The sequence below is a fragment of the Stomoxys calcitrans genome, chromosome 3 (genome assembly GCF_963082655.1).
Source record: "Stomoxys calcitrans chromosome 3, idStoCalc2.1, whole genome shotgun sequence".
Classification (NCBI taxonomy): Eukaryota; Metazoa; Arthropoda; class Insecta; order Diptera; family Muscidae; genus Stomoxys; species Stomoxys calcitrans.
Window position 1 is genome coordinate 110,254,763 of NC_081554.1, and position 20,937 is coordinate 110,275,699.

General features: G+C 37.8%; 1 protein-coding gene across 4 annotated transcripts in view; it reads right to left on the bottom strand.

Annotated features, from left to right (window-relative positions):
- LOC106092877 (uncharacterized) overlaps positions 1-20,937 on the bottom strand; it is a 253,719-nt gene that overhangs the window by 171,636 nt on the left and 61,146 nt on the right. For all 4 annotated transcript variants that reach the window (XM_059365096.1, XM_059365095.1, XM_059365097.1 and 1 more), the window contains exon 2: positions 8,818-9,027. In XM_059365096.1, the coding sequence (XP_059221079.1) occupies positions 8,818-9,027 (210 nt within the window). The remainder of the gene's footprint in view (positions 1-8,817; positions 9,028-20,937) is intronic.

A 20,937-nucleotide genomic window follows, 5' to 3' on the forward strand; every position in this document is an offset into this window, starting at 1 on the left:
AAAGGTAGAGTCCAATGCCGATATAAAAATGTATTTTTTTTTGGTTCTTAGCGTCGGGGGGACCGACACTCTCCTCAAAATAAATGCAACGCCAAACTGTCATGTACTCAATTGAAAGGTTGTGTCCAAGGACAATCCGCCACCCCTATCCTACTCCAAAGAAGGGAATTAAAAATAATATAAAAATAATATAAAATAATAAATGAAGGTTGATCAGGATAGAATAGGACAGAAACCATACTTGTTACACTCAAATTAGGATGGACACAGTCTCCTGTGTCTGCGGATCTTTAAGAAAGTGGTATCTCAAGGGCTAAGTTCGTGGATGGCCGTCCACCCTGCATACCCCTCAACTATACATATTTGTGGATTATGGTAAAAAGGGGCACAAACCCCATAAACTCCCCCCAAACCTCACATAAATACCGACTATAACAATATGTAGCTTCAATGTGGTTTTTGGGAATGGAATTTGAATCCGATATCCACTTTCGGGCCAAAAAGTTAGGTTACTCCAATTCATCAACAAATCCAAAAGAATGAAGTAGATCTAACATCCAAACTTTAATGGGCGGACCTTCCCTAACCCTATTTTCAAAAACATCAGATATCGGAGATTGGTGGGACGATTTAAGCGAAATTATGTTTGTTTATAACAACTTAGTTTGTAATGTGTATCCTTAATTAGGGTGGGATATCTAGGGAGCCGCGCCGCCTCCAAATCCAGCAGCCAAATGGAACATAAACCAATAATGACAATATGGGACTCAAAAGAAAGGTTTTGAGACCAGAGCACGAAACTCATATTTGGGGATCCGTCTCACGCCCAAAAACACCCCCATACTGGACATATTTACATACCATAGCAATATAAGGCTGTAGCAGCACCACTTAACTACGTTATTAGCAATTTATAAATGTTATGTTAAGTTTATGTATGTTAAATGTATTTCGCGGCATCAAATTACATTGTTATAAACTGTTATACAACAACGTAAATAACATCGGGAAAGGCATATTTCACTCCATGTTTATGCTCTCTCTCTCACAAATACGGTGATATGTAACTAATAGATTCGCTTAAGAATGCTCTCAACATGCAAATGATCATCGTTCTGTCGGAACTCTTTAAACTCACTTGTTTAATTGTATGCTTTGTTCTTACTAAATAGTATGTTAGACACGTGATGCATTTTTGTAATAGGCAGATAATTTGTTGTTGTGAAATACCAAGGTGGATTACTGTTATGACTGTTGAAAATGCCATTTAAATGAGAACAACGTTGTAAAATTGTCATTCCTTTGCCAACTCTTTTTTAATAAAGACACAGAGTGGAAAATTTAACTGGTTATTATTTTTGGAAGGCACTGATGTAAAGAAAAACAAATACACCTAAAAATAAAATAAATTGAGTATACAATGTCCCGAATGTCCCAGATATGTCAGTTCGTGCTACTACTACATCTACGTCCAAACAAGCTGCTCCAAATGCACAAGCTAGTTCCAATACCCGAAATTCTACTACAAATCCCAATCAAAATATTACGGTTAACTACAATTTGTCTGAAAGACAATTACAAAGCTTGGTAGGAAATCTTCAGGTCCGTACCGAACGTAAATCCACTTTTAGCTTCTGTAGTGCCCGATTTAATGGAGGCTGTAGTACATCGAAAGTGCTGGAAGCAGAGGCCACAACTGATCAAAGAGCTTTGATTGGTTTACCATTATTAATTGAGGGGTCCGCATCGACTTGGTGGCAAGGGGTACAGCATGAACCTAAAACCTTTACGGAAGCCGTACAGTTACTCCGAGACACATTTGCTCCCCCAAAACCTGATTGGAGATTGCTTGCGGAAATTTTCCAAGACAATCAAAAAATTGACATGTCCATATGTAGAAAGATGCAATTATTTGCTCAACTAAAGGAAAGATTGGCTGAAAGTACTGTCATAAACATGCTTTTTCCCAACTAAATCCCCAAATTCGAGAGAAAATTGTCAGGGATAACGTTCAAACCTATCAAGACCTGCGCTCGAGAGCTAGAGAGATTGAAATGTGTATGGCCGAAAATAAAAACGAGCCAGTAAACAAACCTTCTGAACCCAAAGAAAATGCGTACGTTCGCTGTTCCTATTGCAGGAAGAAAAATCACACCGCTGAAATGTGTTTTAAACGTATTGAGGCAGAAAAGAAGGGTAAACCGGAAGAAAATAAACTAAATTGCTATGGCTGCGGCGCAGTAGTCTTTTACCGCTCGAATTGTCCAACATGCAATCAGAAAAACACCATGGAAAGTCCCAAATTCCTTGATTTCAACAGCATTGTCTATAGTCGGCAGAAACGTCCCAATTGTCGAAATCAACGTAAATGGGTTAAAAAGAGAGGCGTATTTTGAAACGGCCGCAAGTACGAGTATTGCTGGCTACTATTTATATAAGAAATTATGTGAAAAAGTGGTCGAATTTCAAAACGTTTATGCCGAAATAACTCTAGCTGATGGTATTGTAAGAAAGGAGTTCGTTTGTTCAACGGTTGTCGACATTATTATAGCCAAGCGCCTAAAACGGATCCGTTTTATTTGACTTCCAAATACAAAAGGTAATAGGATGGCACTTTAAAGACGAGCCTTCGAAGATTTTCGAGTTTAAACAAAAACTATCAAAACTTCAAGGTGTAGGCTTAGGCCACGTTGATGTCCACGAGAACAAAAAGGATTCTGCAACCAAAATTGATGACATGGTTCATTTCAAATAACCAACCAGAGTCGTCAGAAAATCAAACAAACGGGTCACTATATTCTAACCAAAGCGATTATTCACCTGGAGGCCTACTACGTATCTTTGGAGATAATTTGCCGGAAAGTTTTGAGATGCCACAAAACAAAGACTTGATTCCACCGTTGAATAAATCTAGAAAAATATCGCCAGATACCGTCGAATTAAACGCAATTGAGTTCAATAAATGCGAGCATAACAATGATTTTATAAATGCTGTTCAAAAAGTGCAATTGGAGAATTTTTTGGAAAGTTAAGATGAATTGTTCGAGAGCATTAGTTTTCCAATAAAAAAATGTAGTCCACAGGATTAATACGGGTAATCATCTTCCAATTTCAAATCCACCATATCGTATTTCCCTCGCCATGGTCATTTCCCGTTGTATTGATTCCAAAAAGGACAATACAGTTCGAGTGTTCGTGGACTATCGAAAGTGAAATGCAATAACGGTTACTGATACTTACCCCTTGTCTCGTATGGAAGACTTGCTACACGCTGCCAAAGCTACACCATTTATGTCCACTTTGGACCTTAAATCTGGTCATTGGCAGATAAGAATGGCTTAAGAAGATAAATTGAAGACTGCTTTTACCACTCCGTTTGGAATATTTGTCTCTAATAGGATGCCTTTTGGACTAAAGAACGCTCCTGCGACGTTTCAGCGCATTATTGACAAATTCCGGTCTGGTCTCCCGAATATTCTGATACTTGCATATTGATAAGATGACATCATAATTCGTTTCACAGATTTTGAATCGCATTTAAAGGACCTATCCATAACTTTTGAGAAACTTAAGGAAATCGGCATCCACCTTAATAAGAAAAAATGCTTCTTTTGTAAACCTGAGGTGAAATACTTAGGCCACATTTTGACGAAAGAAGGGATTCAAATTGACCCAGAGAAGACTACAGCCATTATGAAAACGTGCTCGTGGTTTCGACGCTTCACACCTAATTTTGCAAACATTTCTAGGCCTTTGTCAAATCTTACAAAAAATAAATGTTTATGGAAATGGACAAAACTAGAAGGCGAAGCATTTTTAAAGCTGAAAGAGATGTTCTCCTCGCAGCCAGTCTTACAACAGGTCAAAGAGAATGAAAAATTCTCCCTAAGAACAGACGCCAGCAATTATGCGATCGGGGCTGTGTTATTGCAGGGGGAGAAGAACACAGAGCACCCAATCGAATACGCCAGCCGCCTCCTACTTCCAGCTGAACGCAACTACTCCACTACTGATCGAGAAACTTTGGCTGTCGTATGGGTAGTGCAAAAATTTCGTGTATATATGAAGGGTTCCGAGGTTACCATTTTGACGGACCACCAACCCTTAAAATGGCTTTTTTCGTTAAAATCGCCAACAGGTCGATTGGCCTGATGGGCTTTGCTGTTACAAAGCTGTAATTTGAGTTTCAATTATACACCAGGAAAACAATATATTTGTACAGAAAACTGCGTATGCAATTTGGTAGAAATTGGTTTCCCTAGAAAAGGTTTTGAAGAATTTAGAAAATCACAGATGAGTGATGAAGAACTTAATAAAATAATATGTTTATTTGGAAATAACAATGAAAATGTTATAAGACACACAAACCGAGGCTACATCATGGTTGATGGAATCCTTTACAGGTTTTGCTCAGAGCAAGATTCTAAAAAGGGTCAACTGGTAATTCCATAATCTCTTCGCCAAGAAGTTTTAGAAAAGTACCACAAAACCCCAACAGCAGGTCATTATGGAATCGACAAGACCATAAACCATATAGCTCCTTTGTTTTATTGGCCTGGTATGCAAGCCGAAATTACGGCATTAGTTAAAGCCTGTGAAGAGTGCAAACGATACAAACCGTCTAACATGAAACCAGCTGGCTTACTACAAACGTTATCCAGCAACAAACGATTCGAAATTATCGCTGTAGACCTTTTTGGACCACTACCCCGAACGTCAGAAGGATACCAATAGATACTGATAGTTGAGTATATTTGTAGTAGATGGGTGGAACTTTTTGCATTGAAAGAGGCAACAGCAGAAAACTGCGCACTTTCATTGCTAAACGAAGTCATTCTGAGATATGGAGTACCACGGAGACTACTTACTGACAATGGCACGCAGTTTATCTCAGCATTAATGCAGAAAATGACATTCTGTCTGGGCATAACTCAAACGTTTACACAGATTTACCATCCAGAAGCGAATCCGGTGGAAAGGAGAAATATGGATTTGAAGACACAATACTTATGTGGGAACCAACCATAGAAAATGGGATAAGGTGCTACCAGCAATAAGATTTGCTATGAACACTGCAAAGTCTAACAGCACTGGGTACACCCCGGCGTACTTATCATTTGGCCGAAATTTGAGAAACCTGACAGAAGTTCATTATGATTTTAAAGCTATTATTGGAGCAGAAAACTTCATACCACAGATTACACCTCATTTAATGAAATTGGCAGATATTCTGGAAGTTGCAAATGAAGCTCAACTTAAAATGCAAGATAGAAACAAAGATCAAGCTGATAGAAAACGAAAACTTCAACCAAGTATTGAGATAGGTGACAAAGTTCTAATCGCAACACACATATTAAGCCGAGCAAAAGATGGAATCACATCAACGAAAATGAGCTTAGTGGCAAAGACAATAATCAAGATGATAACGCCGAAACCTCAACCGCAGAAGATCTGAAAGATTACAAAGACAATCCAAACTATAATATCCTGTCCGCATAGTCGAGACGTCTAATGCAACAGAGGGGAAGGTTGTAGCAGCACCACTTAACAACGTTATTAGCAATTTATAAATGTTATAAAATGCAATTTATAAAATGTATTTTGCGGCATCAAATTACATTGTTATAAACTGTTATACAAAAACGTAAATAACATCGGGAGAGGCATATCTCACTCCATGTTTATGCTCTCCCCCTCACAAATTCGGTGATATGTAACTAGATTTGTGTAAGAATTCTCTCAACATGCAAATGATCATCGTTCTGTCGGAACTCTTTTAACTCACTTGTTTAATTGTATGCTCTGTTCTTACTAATATGTTTTGATGTTAGACACGTGATGCATTTTTGTAATAGGCAGATAATTTGTTGTTGTGAAATACCAAGGTGGATTACTGTTATGACTGTTGAAAATGCCATTTAAATGAGAACAACGTTGTAAAATTGTCATTCCTTTGCCAACTCTTTTTTAATAAAGACACAAAGGGGAAAATTTAACTGGTTATTATTTTTGGAAGGCACTGATGTAAAAAAACAAACAAATACACCTAAAAATAAAATAAACTGAGTATACAGCCATAAGAAGTCCTGGTGTCAATTGTGGCATTTACCAATCGAAGAACTGTACTGGCGAGCTGCCTTGCAAGTTCTCGAATAAAATAAAAAAAATATTATAAAAAATAAAACAAAATTCAAAAATCTTAAAGGTGATTTGCCCTCACCTTACAAGGCTCTAATGAAAGGTATACCAAGGGGAGTTAACTATACTCCTTAGTACTTGGTTTTGAAAGTTTTGAATCATGTCGATATATTTCTTTTGCGTGCAACCCAAGAGTTGGATGCCATATTGGTTTTAGTTGTTGATTATATAAAAGTAGTTTATCTTGAATGGAAAGTTCACATTTCCTTCCATAAGATATTTGAGTTTTGACCATTTAATATTAAGTTTATCGATTTTCTTATTGATATGCTCTTTCCAGCGTAATTTCGCATCTAGAGTCATATCAAGATATTTTGCATTGTCCGAATAAGGGATGCTGACTTCATCTATATACACGGGGATGTTCCTGGTAGCTTTATTTGTAAAATTAACACGAACCGACTCCGAATGGTTTAACTTTATTTGCCAAACAGAGGCCCAACGATTTATTTCATTCAGATCTTGTTTCAATTTAGTGATTGCTTGCTCCTCTGTATCTGCCACAGCAAGTATAGCAGAATCGTCCGCCAAAGTTGCAATGACTGAGTTTGGAGGTTTTGGCAAGTAGCTAGCATATAAAAGATATAAGACGGGACCTAGGATACTCCCTTGAGGCACACCTGTACCAATTTTTTTAATTTCCGAGTAAGAATCATCCTTTTAACTCTGAAGAATCTATCCGATAAGTGTGATTTTAGAAATTCAACATATATTTCAGGCAACAGCCTGTATAATTTCAAATGCCTGCGACACATCTAGGAATACAGCAGAACATATTTTTTATCCTTAAAGCTTTGTTCAACAGTAAGAGTTATGCGGTGTATCTGGTTAATAGTTGAATGGGAATTTCTAAAACAAAATTGAAGGTCTGGTATGAAATTTTTTTTTCTGCAAAAATTGGGTTTAAACGACTCAAAACAATTTTTCTAGCAGTTTGGATAACATTGGTATTAGAGATATTGGTCTATATGAGGTTAGCTCTGTTGTGTGTTTACCTGGCTTAGGTAACATACGGATTACTTGAATTTTCCAAAAAGTTGGCATCCTTCTGAATTTGAAGCAGGAATTAAATAATTGGGTTATTTTAGCGATGCAATTATGTGTAAGATTTCTTAGTATTTCAGTATTTAGTAAGCCGAATCCTGGACATTTCTTTAGTTGCATACGGCCAATTTCTGTATATGCCTCACCAATTGCAACATTGAATTTTCTATAATTTTCTATAACTTCATTACCATTAGTAGGAACCTCATTATTATTGTAGAAAACCTTCTCCATATGTTATGAAATTATTTGCGCCTTTTCCATATTCGTTTTGGCCCATGATGAGTCAACTTTCTTATTGTTATTGGATCATTTCTTGATACAGGCTTCAGAGTTAAGAAGCCTGTATCAACTGTTGCTTTCCAAAGTGAGAAGTCGGTTCTTTTATCATGTTGCCTAAGTTCCATATCTCTGAGAAGTTTGTTTTTTGCACTGACTTCCTTAGTGATTTTATTCTATTCTACTTCCAGGCCTTTGTATAGTGTCGTTAAAAAAAACCTATCGATCTATTACCCTCGCCTCCTTTCTACATAACGTAAACCTCCACTGTGTAATAGAGAAATGTAAGTTAGAAGAGAGATAGACCGATTGATAAGTATACCGATCTACACTTTGTGATTCCATTTGGCCATGTCTGTCTCCATCCGATCGTCTTCAAATTTAGTACAGGCATCTTTTTCGACCTAGAAACTAAGCCTATTGAAATTGAAAGAAATCGCCCCATTTATCAACCGATCCTCTCAAAATTTTACTCAATGTCTTCTTTCATAAGTTGTACTACGTGAGGAAAATTTGGTTGAAATCGATTTGGATTTAGGTAAAGCTGCCATATATGGGGCATTCTCTGAAAAAAGTGCTCATATTTTGGCAAGTTTATATGTTTTAGAACATATAAAAAGTAAATGAAAGAACGTTTTTTAGATTCGAGTAAAGCATGATTGCCATACTGACAGAGTTCAAACTTCTTAACGAAATAATTTGTGAACCGCTATAAATGTAAAACAAATGACTAGATTTAAAAGCTCCCAAAGAAGTTTTCTGCAAAATTTCCTACCGTTTAAAACCATGTGTCCCGAATAAAAAAAATCTTAAGAAATATTTTAAATTTTTTCAGATTTGGATATAGCTCTCTTTTATACGGTCGTTCGGTTTGAACTAATACGGTAATAATTTGTTCAATTGTTTACAGACTCTCTCTCTCTCTCTAAGTAAATGCAATGTCCATGAACATTTCATTAAGAAACAGTGGATATGCTTCTCTCATACAAGTATCAACGAATGCGAGAATTGTCGCCTATACTAGGAGGGGATAAACCCCGCTAGAAATTTTTTCTGTTGGTCTCGCCTGAATTTGAACTCAGGTGTCAAGCATCGAAGGCGTATTGAGGGTGACTCTCATTCAAGGTTCAGCCCGCCCAAACTTGAGGTCTATACACTTCCTTATTATTAGGGTATATGTGTCAAAACCTTTAAAATCGACAAATATATAGATAGCCTATAGGGAACAGATATCGAAAAAGTGCATTGTTATTGCACAAGTTATTATTTTTACCAAAGGGTATCGGGTATACTTACTCTTATTTGTAAAACATGTAAAGCTGTAAACATTTGATTGGATTTCCTCTCTTTGGTTGAACTCGTTGACTTCGGATTTTGTAGAGGCTGCAATTTGCCCAAAGACAGTCATAAATGCCATGGCAAAAAACAGTTTTATTATGAGCGCCTTAGCACCGAAGTATGGAGATTTTAAATGCATTGTTATCTCGTTGTTGATTGGTTGTGAACCTGCAGAAGAAAAAAATCAACATGAATAATAAATTCCAACAGGGATTATGAGATTAAAAATAAGCCGGTTTTGAATGCCATAAATTATATGAAGGCCAAGTAGGTTGGCAACTGCATAGACAATTGCTACTTGCTTTTACGGCCAACATTAATCGGAGATTGTTGCACAAAAAAGTCACTTCAAAAATTTTTTAAGAGATTCATGTTCCTTTTCCATGTTTTATTAAACATTACTGTACTTTATTAAAAATGTTTTCAATCATATCACTTACTGTTAATAGTGATCGATAAACGAGTTTGATAAAAAAATTTCTCGAACATTTTTAATTGCTTATTGATTTCATTTTGTCAGATCATTTTGATTGAAACTTCAAGCATGAGGCCAAAGGTAATTAAATTTATTGAGATTCCATTGCAGGATATTGTCCGGCTTTGGAGCATTGTTTAATGTTTTCTATTCAAGGAATAGTATAGCAAAAAAGACTTAAACGTCAGCAAAAGTGTGTTGTTGCTAGAAGCATTTGACGGGTTTCCCATATCGTGATTTCATTTTCGACCAAGAAAAATCATTCACGGGAGATGTTAAATGGATCATGGTGCTTTACAAGAGTAAGTTGTAAATTAAATTTATCAAAACCAATTTTTCGTCCTTTCTTTAAGTACATCATCAGTTATAGGACATAAATGCAAAACCACATTTCGTTTATTCGTATAACGATTACAAAATATCTCACATTTGTTACAATGTTAACAAGTAAAAGCGTGTTAAGTTCGGCCGGGCCGAATCTTATATACCCTCCACCATGGAACGCATTTGTCGAGTTCTTTTCCCGGCATCTCTTTTTAGGCAAAAAAGGATATAAGAATATATATGCTCTGCTATTAGAGCGATATCAAGATATGGTCCGGTTTGGATCACAATTAAATTATATGATTTATATGGGAGCTGTATCGGGCTATAGACCGATTTGAACCATACTTGGCGCAGTCGTTGGATATCATAACAAAATACTATGTGCAAAAATTCATTCAAATCGGATAGGAATTGCGCCCTCTAGAAGCTCAAGAAGTCAAGACCCCAGATCGGTTTATATGACAGCTATATCAGGTTATAGACCGATTTGAATCATACTTAGCACAGTTGTTGGATTGTAGGAATTGATGCTAATGCACATCACCACATATGGGGAAGTTCGGATGTCAACGAAAGGGGTAACCTGCTTATCGAATATATTATAAGTTGCAATCTGGAGATTTGTAACAAAGGGTATAAACCGATCTTTTTACCAGGAACATGCAGAAGGTACTAGATATTACCTTTGTATCGGAAGATATATGCGGAAGAATATCTCTCTCTGATCATCGTTATATTAGTTTAAGCATTGGAGAAAATTCAGCAGAAGTGGTCCCTCGGCTAAACAGAAAATCCCTTCTGAACTAGAAAAGGGAGTGGCGACTGCAGAGGATATACATATCATGGACAAGCGGAGCACGAATGCCAAGGCAAGGGGAAAACAGCGACCGCCATGGTGGACTCCAGAGCTTGTTGGTCTAAGGAAGGACTGCAGAAAACTCTTCAACGGAGCGAAAGCCACAAGAGCACTACACGATTGCGAAATCTATAACGCTGAGCTAATTAAATATAAGGGCGAGCTTAGAAAGGCTCAAGGAAATGCTAATACTACTAGTTGATACACATTTGCCCGGAAATTCTCAAACTGACAACGTGGCGCCAGAAGCGGTTGTCACTGGTATGCATTCGTCGGAGGTTATTAGGGAAATTGTGTCTGAGCTGAAAATCCTTTGGGCGATAAGTCGGCAGGGTCTGATAGTGTATCACCGGTTGTATTACAAGCTGTGTCTGATAGACTGGTTCCTTGGTTTAAGGAGATATACTCTGCTTGTATCAAAATGTCATATATACCTGTGTGGTGAAAGGACACGAATGTAATTTTCATTCCGAAAGCAGGACACGAGGGCGAAAGATGTTCGTCCTATTAGTTTGTCATCCTTTATGCTGACGACCCTTGGAGGTTGATAGAAACATATCTTAGGGCAGAGATTTCTGGATATCGCTTGTCGCGGCAGCAGCATGCATATAGTAAAGGTAAATCTATTGAAACAGCCCCTCACGACATAGTCGGCTACATAGAGGTTTTTCTCGCTGTCAAGGAATACACAATGGTAGCATTTGTTGACATTGAAGGTGCTTTCAATAATGAAAAACCGACGTCAATCATGAAGGACTTGGAGTTCTAGGCATGAACTCTACCGAAAGAAAATTTATTAATAACTTACTTACTAAAAGATGCATTTGGGAAGGCTTGGGATCAGTTAATCTAAAAAGAGGGTCAGCAGAGGAACACCTCAAGGAGGTGTACTGTCTCCTTTATTTTGAAATATAGCCATTAACAATATATTATTGTCTCTGGAAGAAAAAGGCGTAAAAGTGGTCGCGTATGCTGATGACGTTGCAAATGCGGTTAGGGTAAAGTTTCCCAGCACTCTAGGAGAAATACCTAGGAGGCTCTACGTGCAACAGAGAAGTGGGCTACAGAAAGTGGTCTAGGTATAAGTCCGTGCATGACAGAATAAGTTCTCTTCAGCAGGAGATACAAGTTGCCGGCAATGCCATCTGTCTCCTTGGGAGGAGAGAATTTTACATTTACAGAAACGGAAAAATTCCTGTTTAAATCCAACATTTTGGAAAGGGCAAGAAAGGCAACTATACACCTGTAAGAGAGTCAAGTTTGGGGTTTCGACCACGTGTCATGCATTGGGTATATACTGCAGAATGCTATATTGTATTGTGGTCTGATGGACGGCGCTTCAAAAGTCCATCTATTGTTCAATAGTCAACCGAATTCAAAGGATGACTTGTTTGTGCATCACAGCAGCACTGAGGACGACACCATCTGATGCACTGAATTTAATGCTACATCTAATGCCTCCGGACATTGTGGCTAGACAAATTGCTGCGACCACTGCCGTGAGGCTCATGTGGCGGCTACGGACACTATGTTATCCTTGATACAATGTCCGATGTTTCAGGCAGTGTGGATTACACCCTACCTGAGCCACTTTTTGATAAAAAGTACTATACCACTATTCCTGATATTCCGATTGGAACCACGATATCCCTGGTAATGGAAATTGCATAGACTTCTATACGGATGGTTTTAAACTCGACGATCAGGTGGGCTTTGGGGTGTACTCTAAAGATCTAAAACTGGTCATAACGAAACGGTTACCCGACCACTGCAGTGTATATCAAGCGGAAATCCTTGCAATTAAGGAAGTGGTGGAGTGGCTTAGATATAATGTCATAACGTCGATTGGCGTAAATACCTTCTCAGACAGTCAGGCAGCCTTTAACGAATTTCTGAACACAACACCCGCCCTCGAATGTCGCGGACGAGCTTACAAGACTAGGAACTTCCTAACACATTCCAGGGAAACTGGAATTTGTGGCTATGCCTCTAGCGACATTTACGTTAAGTTTTTAGGACCAGACCTGAAGGACAACGAATGATAGGCGGTCAAAAAGAGGGACTGTGAGTATTTCAAAACTATGTGGCCTCATCTAGACTTGAAGAGGTCTACCGCTTTGCTGTCACTGGCTAGAACAGACGACTCAGTCATTGTGTCCGTCATGACAGGTCACTGTTTAATCGGAAAACATGCTGACAGACTGAAGGTTGCCTGTAACGACTTTTGCAGAAGCTGTGAGGACATCGAAGAAGAAGAGACTATAGAACACCTTCTGTGTGTGTGTGTCCCGCACTGGCAGTCAGAAGGAGTTCCACTTTTGGTTCTCATTTCTTTGAGAACCTATCTGATTTAGCGGATGTGAACATTCGCAAGTTATTGGGCTTTTTTAAGCGATCTGGATTGTTCAACGGTGGGATCTAGAAGGCATCTTCCTTCTTCTGTTCCTGTGGTATCACAATGAACCCAAACTTCTAAGTGAGTCTGATGGCAGGCGCTCACTTAAACCTAACCTTAGTCAACTTCATGCATGTAATAGAGCCTTTAGGCAACGCATATATTGTGGGTAAAAATCAAAGGTGAATTTTAGAAGACATCCAATTATGAACGATTTTGCACCGTAGTTGTTTTTTGGCCGTACTATGCATTCAATGAACGAAACAGTTGAAGGAAAGGTTATCTATCTATGTATACAAATTCATACATACATAATTGTATATTTAAAAACCAACAAGGAAGGGCAAAAGTCGGGCGGAGCCGACTGTATAATACCCTACACCTACCCTTTAAGTATAATGTGGAAGCTATATCCAATTCTTAACCAATATTGATGGACATCGGCGAGCAAATATGTTCAATCTGTAACATCTACGATTGACAAATGACAACATTATTGGAAATTACCAAAGTCTGTCGAGCATATATATGGGAGTTAGATCTAATTCTGAACTGAGTTCGAGAAAATTTCTCAGATAATATGGTAGTCGTCGAGGAGAGCGTTGTGCAAAATTTTGGCAAGATTGGTAAATAAATGCGCTTGCAGTGGCACTTAAAGTGAAAATCAGGCGATATACATATATGACAGCTATATCTAAATCTGGGCCGATTTCTATGAAATTCATCAGTAATATTGAGAGTCATAAGAAAAATTTCGACAGAATCCGATAACAAATGATCACTTTTTAGGAATATTTCTCAAAATCGGACGAACATATATATGAGAGCTATATCTAAAGCTGAACCGATTTTGAGCAAACCCTTCAGATACTGTGGCAATCGTTGAGGAAAACGTTTTGCAAAATTTTGGCAAGATATATCAATAGATGCGCTTGCAGTGACTCTAGAAGTGAAAATCGGGCGATATATATATATATATATATATATATATATATATATATGAGAGCTATATCTTAATCTGAACCGATTTTCATGAAATTCACCAGTAATATCGACAGTCGTAATTTCGAGAGGATCGGTTAACAAATGACCATTTTGTTGCATTATTACTATGAAAATCGGACAAACATATATATGGGAGCTATATCCAGATCTCAACCAATTTTTTCCAATTTCAATACGCTTTGTCTTTAGGCCGAAAAACATGCCTGTACCAAATTTGAATAATATCGTACCCGAATCAGAAAGTGATTCTGAGTCGATCGGTAATACTTATCAATGAATATATCTCTCTTCCTTTTCTGTGTTACAAACTAATTCACTAACTTATAATACCCTGTATCACAGTAGTGGTGTAGGGTATAAATAGGCTTCTCGGTTTTTATTGTTTATCAGATTGTTCGCGGCTTGAATTCGAAATTACATTTGATGCTCTTGAACAGTCACTTCTGTGAATATGAGATTGTCGTATTTACAGAGACTTTGCCGAAACCTGACATTTTTGGTTCTGAGATATTTTGTAATTACTTTAATGTTTGTAGGAGAGATCGCTTAGACAAGGGTGCGGTGTGGAGTTAATTGCCGTCAATAGGTCGCTGTCCTCTAGTTTTTATGATATTGTTGTTCCTGATGACATTGAATTCATTTGTGTCTATTTAAAGATCTTACATATAAATGTATTCGTCACTTGTTCCTGCATTCCTCCAAACTTGGGTATGGAGATATATTCGGCTCATCTGAATCTTATTACAAGTGTATCTAATGAATTAAAGGGTACGATATTATTTTAATATTTGGTAATTTCAATATCCCAAACAAAAGCTGGTCGGAGAATTCTGAATGTAGTCACTTATACCGCTTAATTTGGGCGCATTCGAAAACTTCCTTTATAATTTATCTGAAGCTTGTCACGTACAATTGAACAATTTTTGAAAAAGAATACAGTAAATTATTAGATCTGGTGTTCTCAAATTCATCCGATATAAATCTCTCTCAAACGCTCCTGAGAATATCTACCATCCTTCGCTAAATGCATGTATTTATATTGAAAACACTTTTTTTTGCAATGATTAATATGAATATTTATCGCTATAATTTCAAGCAAGCGGACTTCTCAAATCTTTGCGATTCCTTGTCTACTGTTGTCTGGCCCTCGCTAGATCTTAATATCTCGACCTGGATGTCCTCTTTCTATGATACATTGTATTCGTGCTTTTCGTTATACGTACCGAGAATCCGTGTGAGCGACTCTAACACCGGTACACTTAGTTTTGTAAAGAGTTAAGGAATAGTAGAAACCGACTTTACATGAGATTTAACAAGTAAAAGCGAGCTAAGTTCGGCCGGGCCTAATCTTATATACCCTCCACCATGGATCGCATTTGTCGAGTTCTTTTCCCGGCATCTCTTCTTAGGCAAAAAAAAAAGGATGTAAGAAAAGATTTGCTCTGCTGTTAGAGCGATATCAAGATATGGTCCGGTTTGGACCACAATTAAATTATGTGTTGGAGACCTGTGTAAAATGTCAGCCAATTCGAATAAGAATTGCGCCCTTTGTGGGCTCAAGAAGTAAAATAGAGAGATCGATTTATATGGGAGCTGTATCGGCCTATAGACCGATTCAAACCATAATAAACACGTATATTAATGGTCATGAGAGAATCCGTCGTAAAAAATTTCAGGCAAATCGGATAATAATTGCGACCTCTAGAGGCTCAAGAAGTCAAGATCCCAGATCGGTTTATATGGCAGCTATATCAGGTTATGAACCGATTTGAACTATATTTGGCACAGTTGTTGGATATCATAGCAAAACACGTCGTGCAAAATTTCATTCCAATCGGATAAGAATTGCGCACGCTAGAGGCTCAAGAAGTCAAGACCCAAGATCGGTTTATATGGCAGCTATATCAGGTTATGGACCGATTTGAACTATACTTGGCACAGTTGTTGGATATCATAGCAAAACACGTCGTGCAAAATTTCATTCCAATCGGATAAGAATTGCGCCCTCTAGAGGCTCAAGAAGTCAAGACCCAAGATCGGTTTATATGGCAGCTATATCAGGTTATGAACCGATTTGAACTATATTTGGCACAGTTGTTGGATATCATAGCAAAACACGTCGTGCAAAATTTCATTCCAATCGGATAAGAATTGCGCACTCTAGAGGCTCGAGAAGTCAAGACCCAAGATCGGTTTATATGGCAGCTATATCAAAACATGGACCGATATGGCCCATTTACAATACCAACCGACCTACACTAATAAGAAGTATTTGTGCAAAATTTCAAGCGGCTAGCTTTACTCCTTCGGAAGTTAGCGTGCTTTCGACAGACAGATGGACGGACGGACGGACGGACGGACGGACGGACGGACAGACGGACGGACATGGCTAGATCGACATAAAATGTCACGACGATCAAGAATATATATACTTTATGGGGTCTCAGACGAATATTTCGAGTAGTTACAAACAGAATGACGAAATTAGTATACCCCCCATCTTATGGTGGAGGGTATAAAAATGATAACAACAACATAAATTATGTTAGATATGTTAATGCTCGGTATAGGTATCAAGATCTTAGTAATAAATTTTATGCAATCTGCCAACCCAAAACAATTTTATATTTTTATACCCACCACCGAAGGATGGGGGTATATTCATTTTGTCATTCCGTTTGCAACACATCGAAATATCCATCTCCGACCCTATGAAGTATATATATTCTTGATGAGCGTAAAAATCTAAGACGATCTAGACATGTCCGTCCGTCTGTCTGTTGAAATCACACTATAGTCCTTAAAAATTGAGATATTGAGCTGAAATTTTGTACAGATTCTTTCTTTGTCCATAAGCTGGTTAAGTTCGAAGATTGGCTATATCGGACTATATCTTGATATAGCCCCATATAGACCGATCTGCCGATTTAGGACCTTAGGCCCATAAAAACCACAATTATTATCCTATTTTGCTGAAAATTAAGACAGTGAGTTGTGTTAGACCCTTCGACATCCTTTGTCAATTTGGCCCAGATCGGTCCAGATTTGGATATAGCTGCCATAGATACCGATCCTCCGATTTAGGGTCTTAGGCCCATAAAAGCCACATTATTATCCGATTTTGCCGAAATTTGGGACAGTGAGTTGTGTTAGGCCCTACGACATTCTTTTTCAATTTAGCCCAGATCGGTCCAGATTCGAATATAGCTGCCATATAGACCGATATCTTGAGTTAAAGTCTTGGCCCCATAAAAGGCGCATTTAAAATCCGATTTCACTGAAATTTGTCATAGTGACTTTTGTTAGGCTTTTTGACATCCGTGTCCATTATGCTATACACAATTGAACAATGACTTGTACTTATTGGTATTTTGTCCAAATCGGAACATATTTTGATATAGCTGCTAAGGTATGCTTTTTTCACAAGATTTTGACGAAAGGTGGTATATACGCGAGGTGGTGGGTATCCAAAGTTCGGCCCGGCCGAACTTAAAATCTTTTTACTTGTTTTAATTCGAAAAAAAGGAACTAGCCTTCCTAATTCTTTGAAATATATGAATTCCAATTTTTCCGACGCTGCAGAACTTGCGGATTTATTTGACGATTTCTTCGAAACCACTTACATACATAATTCGACGCCTACTGCAATTTACCCTTATGACATAGACACATTTAATACAAGAATTGATACCCATTTTCGGGACTAATTCTCTGGGGGTCTACCCCGTTCCCAAAATACCCCAGAAACAGCAATTTTTCACAATATGGGGTTCAAATAAAAGTATTTGGGAGTAGAATACGAATTTGATATCCAAATACAGGACCATGTATTTAGGGCATCACCACCTTTCCCAAAACACCCCTAAAGGGAAAAATTTTCGACCATGCCAATATGTGGCTCAAATAAAAGGTATTTGAGATTAGAAAACGAATTTGATAGCCTCATCCTGTAAACTCCTCTTAAGCCAATGGGAATATGGGGTTTAAATAAATGGTATTTGAGAGAAGAGCACGATGCTGATATGTTTTCAGGGACAAGTATCTGGAGGACCACCTCTCCCGCGAAAACACCACTAAATCAGACATCATAGAATATCGGGCTGAAATGAAATATTTTAAGAATGAAGTATATCATACATCCAAACTTAAATTCGTAGACCAATAAAGATCATATGGGATTCAGATAAAGGCACTTATATTGTTAAACTGTTAGTCAAGCGATATACTATTTTCGTAGCATGGTATTTCACAAAAAGATCTTTAATTGTCGAAAATAAATATTCCAAGGAAACTTTTGTTCCATATAAAGTAAAAGAAGGCGCAGCGGAGCTGGCCCGGGTCAGCTAGTTTAATATAATTTCTAACATTAGATTAACGTATGCTGAAGTCTTGAAAGCACTCCGTACGTGTAAGTTAAATTTCAGGTTTACCCAGGTCCTGGGTAAACCGTACAATTAAAAATATTACATCACAATTTTAGTATTCATTAAGTATAATCGGAAAGATGTAAATAAACGAAACAAGTAAAAGCGAGCTAAATTTGGCCGGGCCGAATCTTATATACCCTTCGCCATGGATTGCATTTATCGAGTTATTTTCTCGTTGTCTCTTTTTAGGCAAACAAAGGAAAGGAAAGGATAAAAGAAAATAATTGCCATGCTAATAGAGCTATATCAAGTTATGGTCCGATTCGGACCATAATGGAATGTTGGGGTCCACAGTGGAAGTCATTGTGTAAAATTACAGCCAAATCGAATAAGGATTTCGCCCTTTAGGGGCTCAAAAATTAAAGTAGGGAGATCGTTTTATAAGGGAGCTGCATTAGGTTATAGTCCGATTCAGACCATATTTGACACGTATGTCAAATATGGTCATGAAGGTCATGGGAGAAGCCGTTGTACAAAATTTCACTCAAATCAGATAATAATTGCGCCCTATAGAGGCTCAAGAAGTCAAGATCCCAGATCGGTTAATACGGCAGCTATATCAGGTTATGGACCGATTTGAACCATACTTTGTACAGTTGTTGAAAGTCATAACGAAACAAGTCGTGTAACATTTCAGTGAAATCGGGTAGGATTTGCGCCCTCTAAAGGCTCCAGAAGACAAGATCCCAGATCGGTTTATATGACAGCTATATCAGGGTATGCTTCGATTTCACCCGTATTTTCGCAGTTGTTGGAAATCATAACAAAAAACCACATGCAAAATTTCAGCCAAATCGAATAAGAATTGCGCCCCCCAGAGGCTCAAGAAGTCAAGAATACATATCGGTTTATATGACAGCTATATCAAGTTATGGACCGATTTCAACCCTACTTAGCACAACTGTTGAAAATCATGAAAAAACACTTCATGCTAAATTTTCAGCCAAATCGGATAAAAATTGCGCCCTGTAGTGGCTCAAGAAGTCAAGATCCAAGATCGGTTTATATGGCAGCTATATCAAAACGTGGACCGATGTAGCCCATTTACAATCCCAACCGACCTACACATATAAGAATTATTTTTGCAAAATTTCAAGCGGGTAGCTTTACTTCTTCGAAAGTTAGCGTGCTTTCGACAGACAGACGGGCGAACGGGTGGACAGACGGACGGACACGCCTAGTTCGTCTTAAAATGTCACGACGATCAAGAATATATATACTTTTTGGGGTCTGAGACGAATACTTCGAGGAGTTAGAAACAGAATGATGAAATTAGTATATCCCCATACTATGGTGGAGGGATAAAAATGGTAAAAACATCATCACAAGTAAGCTCACATTCACCCATTGAAATAGGAAAAAGTTCATATAGTTAAGGAATCGCGGAACCCACAGTAGTGGATTCAGATTAAGCATCTCTGTATTCTGAAGACAAATAAAATAGTCATGAACCTGCAATAATGGTTTCCGCATTCACTCACCAGCGTCAGTAGACGCTTACGAATCCGCAGTATCGGATTCAAAATAGAATCGGTAAAGTTGTCAAATCCGCAGTAACGCATACAGATGGAACCGGCAACGTTGCCGAATCCGTGGTGACGGATTTTGTCCCAGACGCGGTCAGGACACAGCAGTAGGAGCTAACAGAAACGGTACGCAGAAAAAATACAATTTTTTATACACTCCACCATAGAATGGGGGTATACTAATTTCGTTACTATGTTTGTAACACATCGAAATATGCGTCTGAGACCCCATAAAGTATATATATTCATAATCTTCATGTCATTTTAAGTCGATCAAGCCATGTCTGTCCGTCCGTGCGTCCGTCTGTCTGTCGAAAGCAAGCTAACTTTCGCAGGAGTAAAGCTAGCCTCTTGAAATTTTTCAAAAATACTTCTTTTTAGTGTAGGTCGGTTGGGATTGTAAAATCCCAAATCGGTCCATGATTTGATATAGCTGCCATTTAAACCGATCTTGGGTCTTGACTTTTCTCATCCGATTCGGCTGAAATCTAGCATGTTAAATCTTATAACGTAAGTATGGCGCAAATCGGTACATAGCCGGATATAGCTGCCATTGTAATGGATTTACAAAACCGGGCTATTGCCGATAATTAAATTTTCAATCCAATTATAACTTGTAATTGATTTGGCGCCACAAGAGAAAATCCAATACTGAAGTTGTAAATATATGTATTCTTTGCTTATGAAAATATTTGTAAATATAACGAAAATGATAACTACAGTTACAACCACACTTATGGAGTTGTAAATCTTATAACGTGTTTATTGGAAATGAATAAAAAATCAATAACAACAATAATTAAAAAAGGAAATTTTACACCTTTTTTATACCCACCACCGAAGGAAGAGGGTATACTAATTTTTTCATTCCGTGTGCAACACATCCAAATATTTATTTCCGGCCCTATCTATATATATATACAAATGAATGTGTGTTTGTTTGTTTTAGTTTGTTTGTTTGTGGGTTTGTAAATTTGTTTGTTCCGTATAGACTCAAAAACGGCTAAACCGATTTTTTTGTAATTTTCACAGTTTGTGTGGAGTGGTCCGGAGGGAGCAATAGGCTA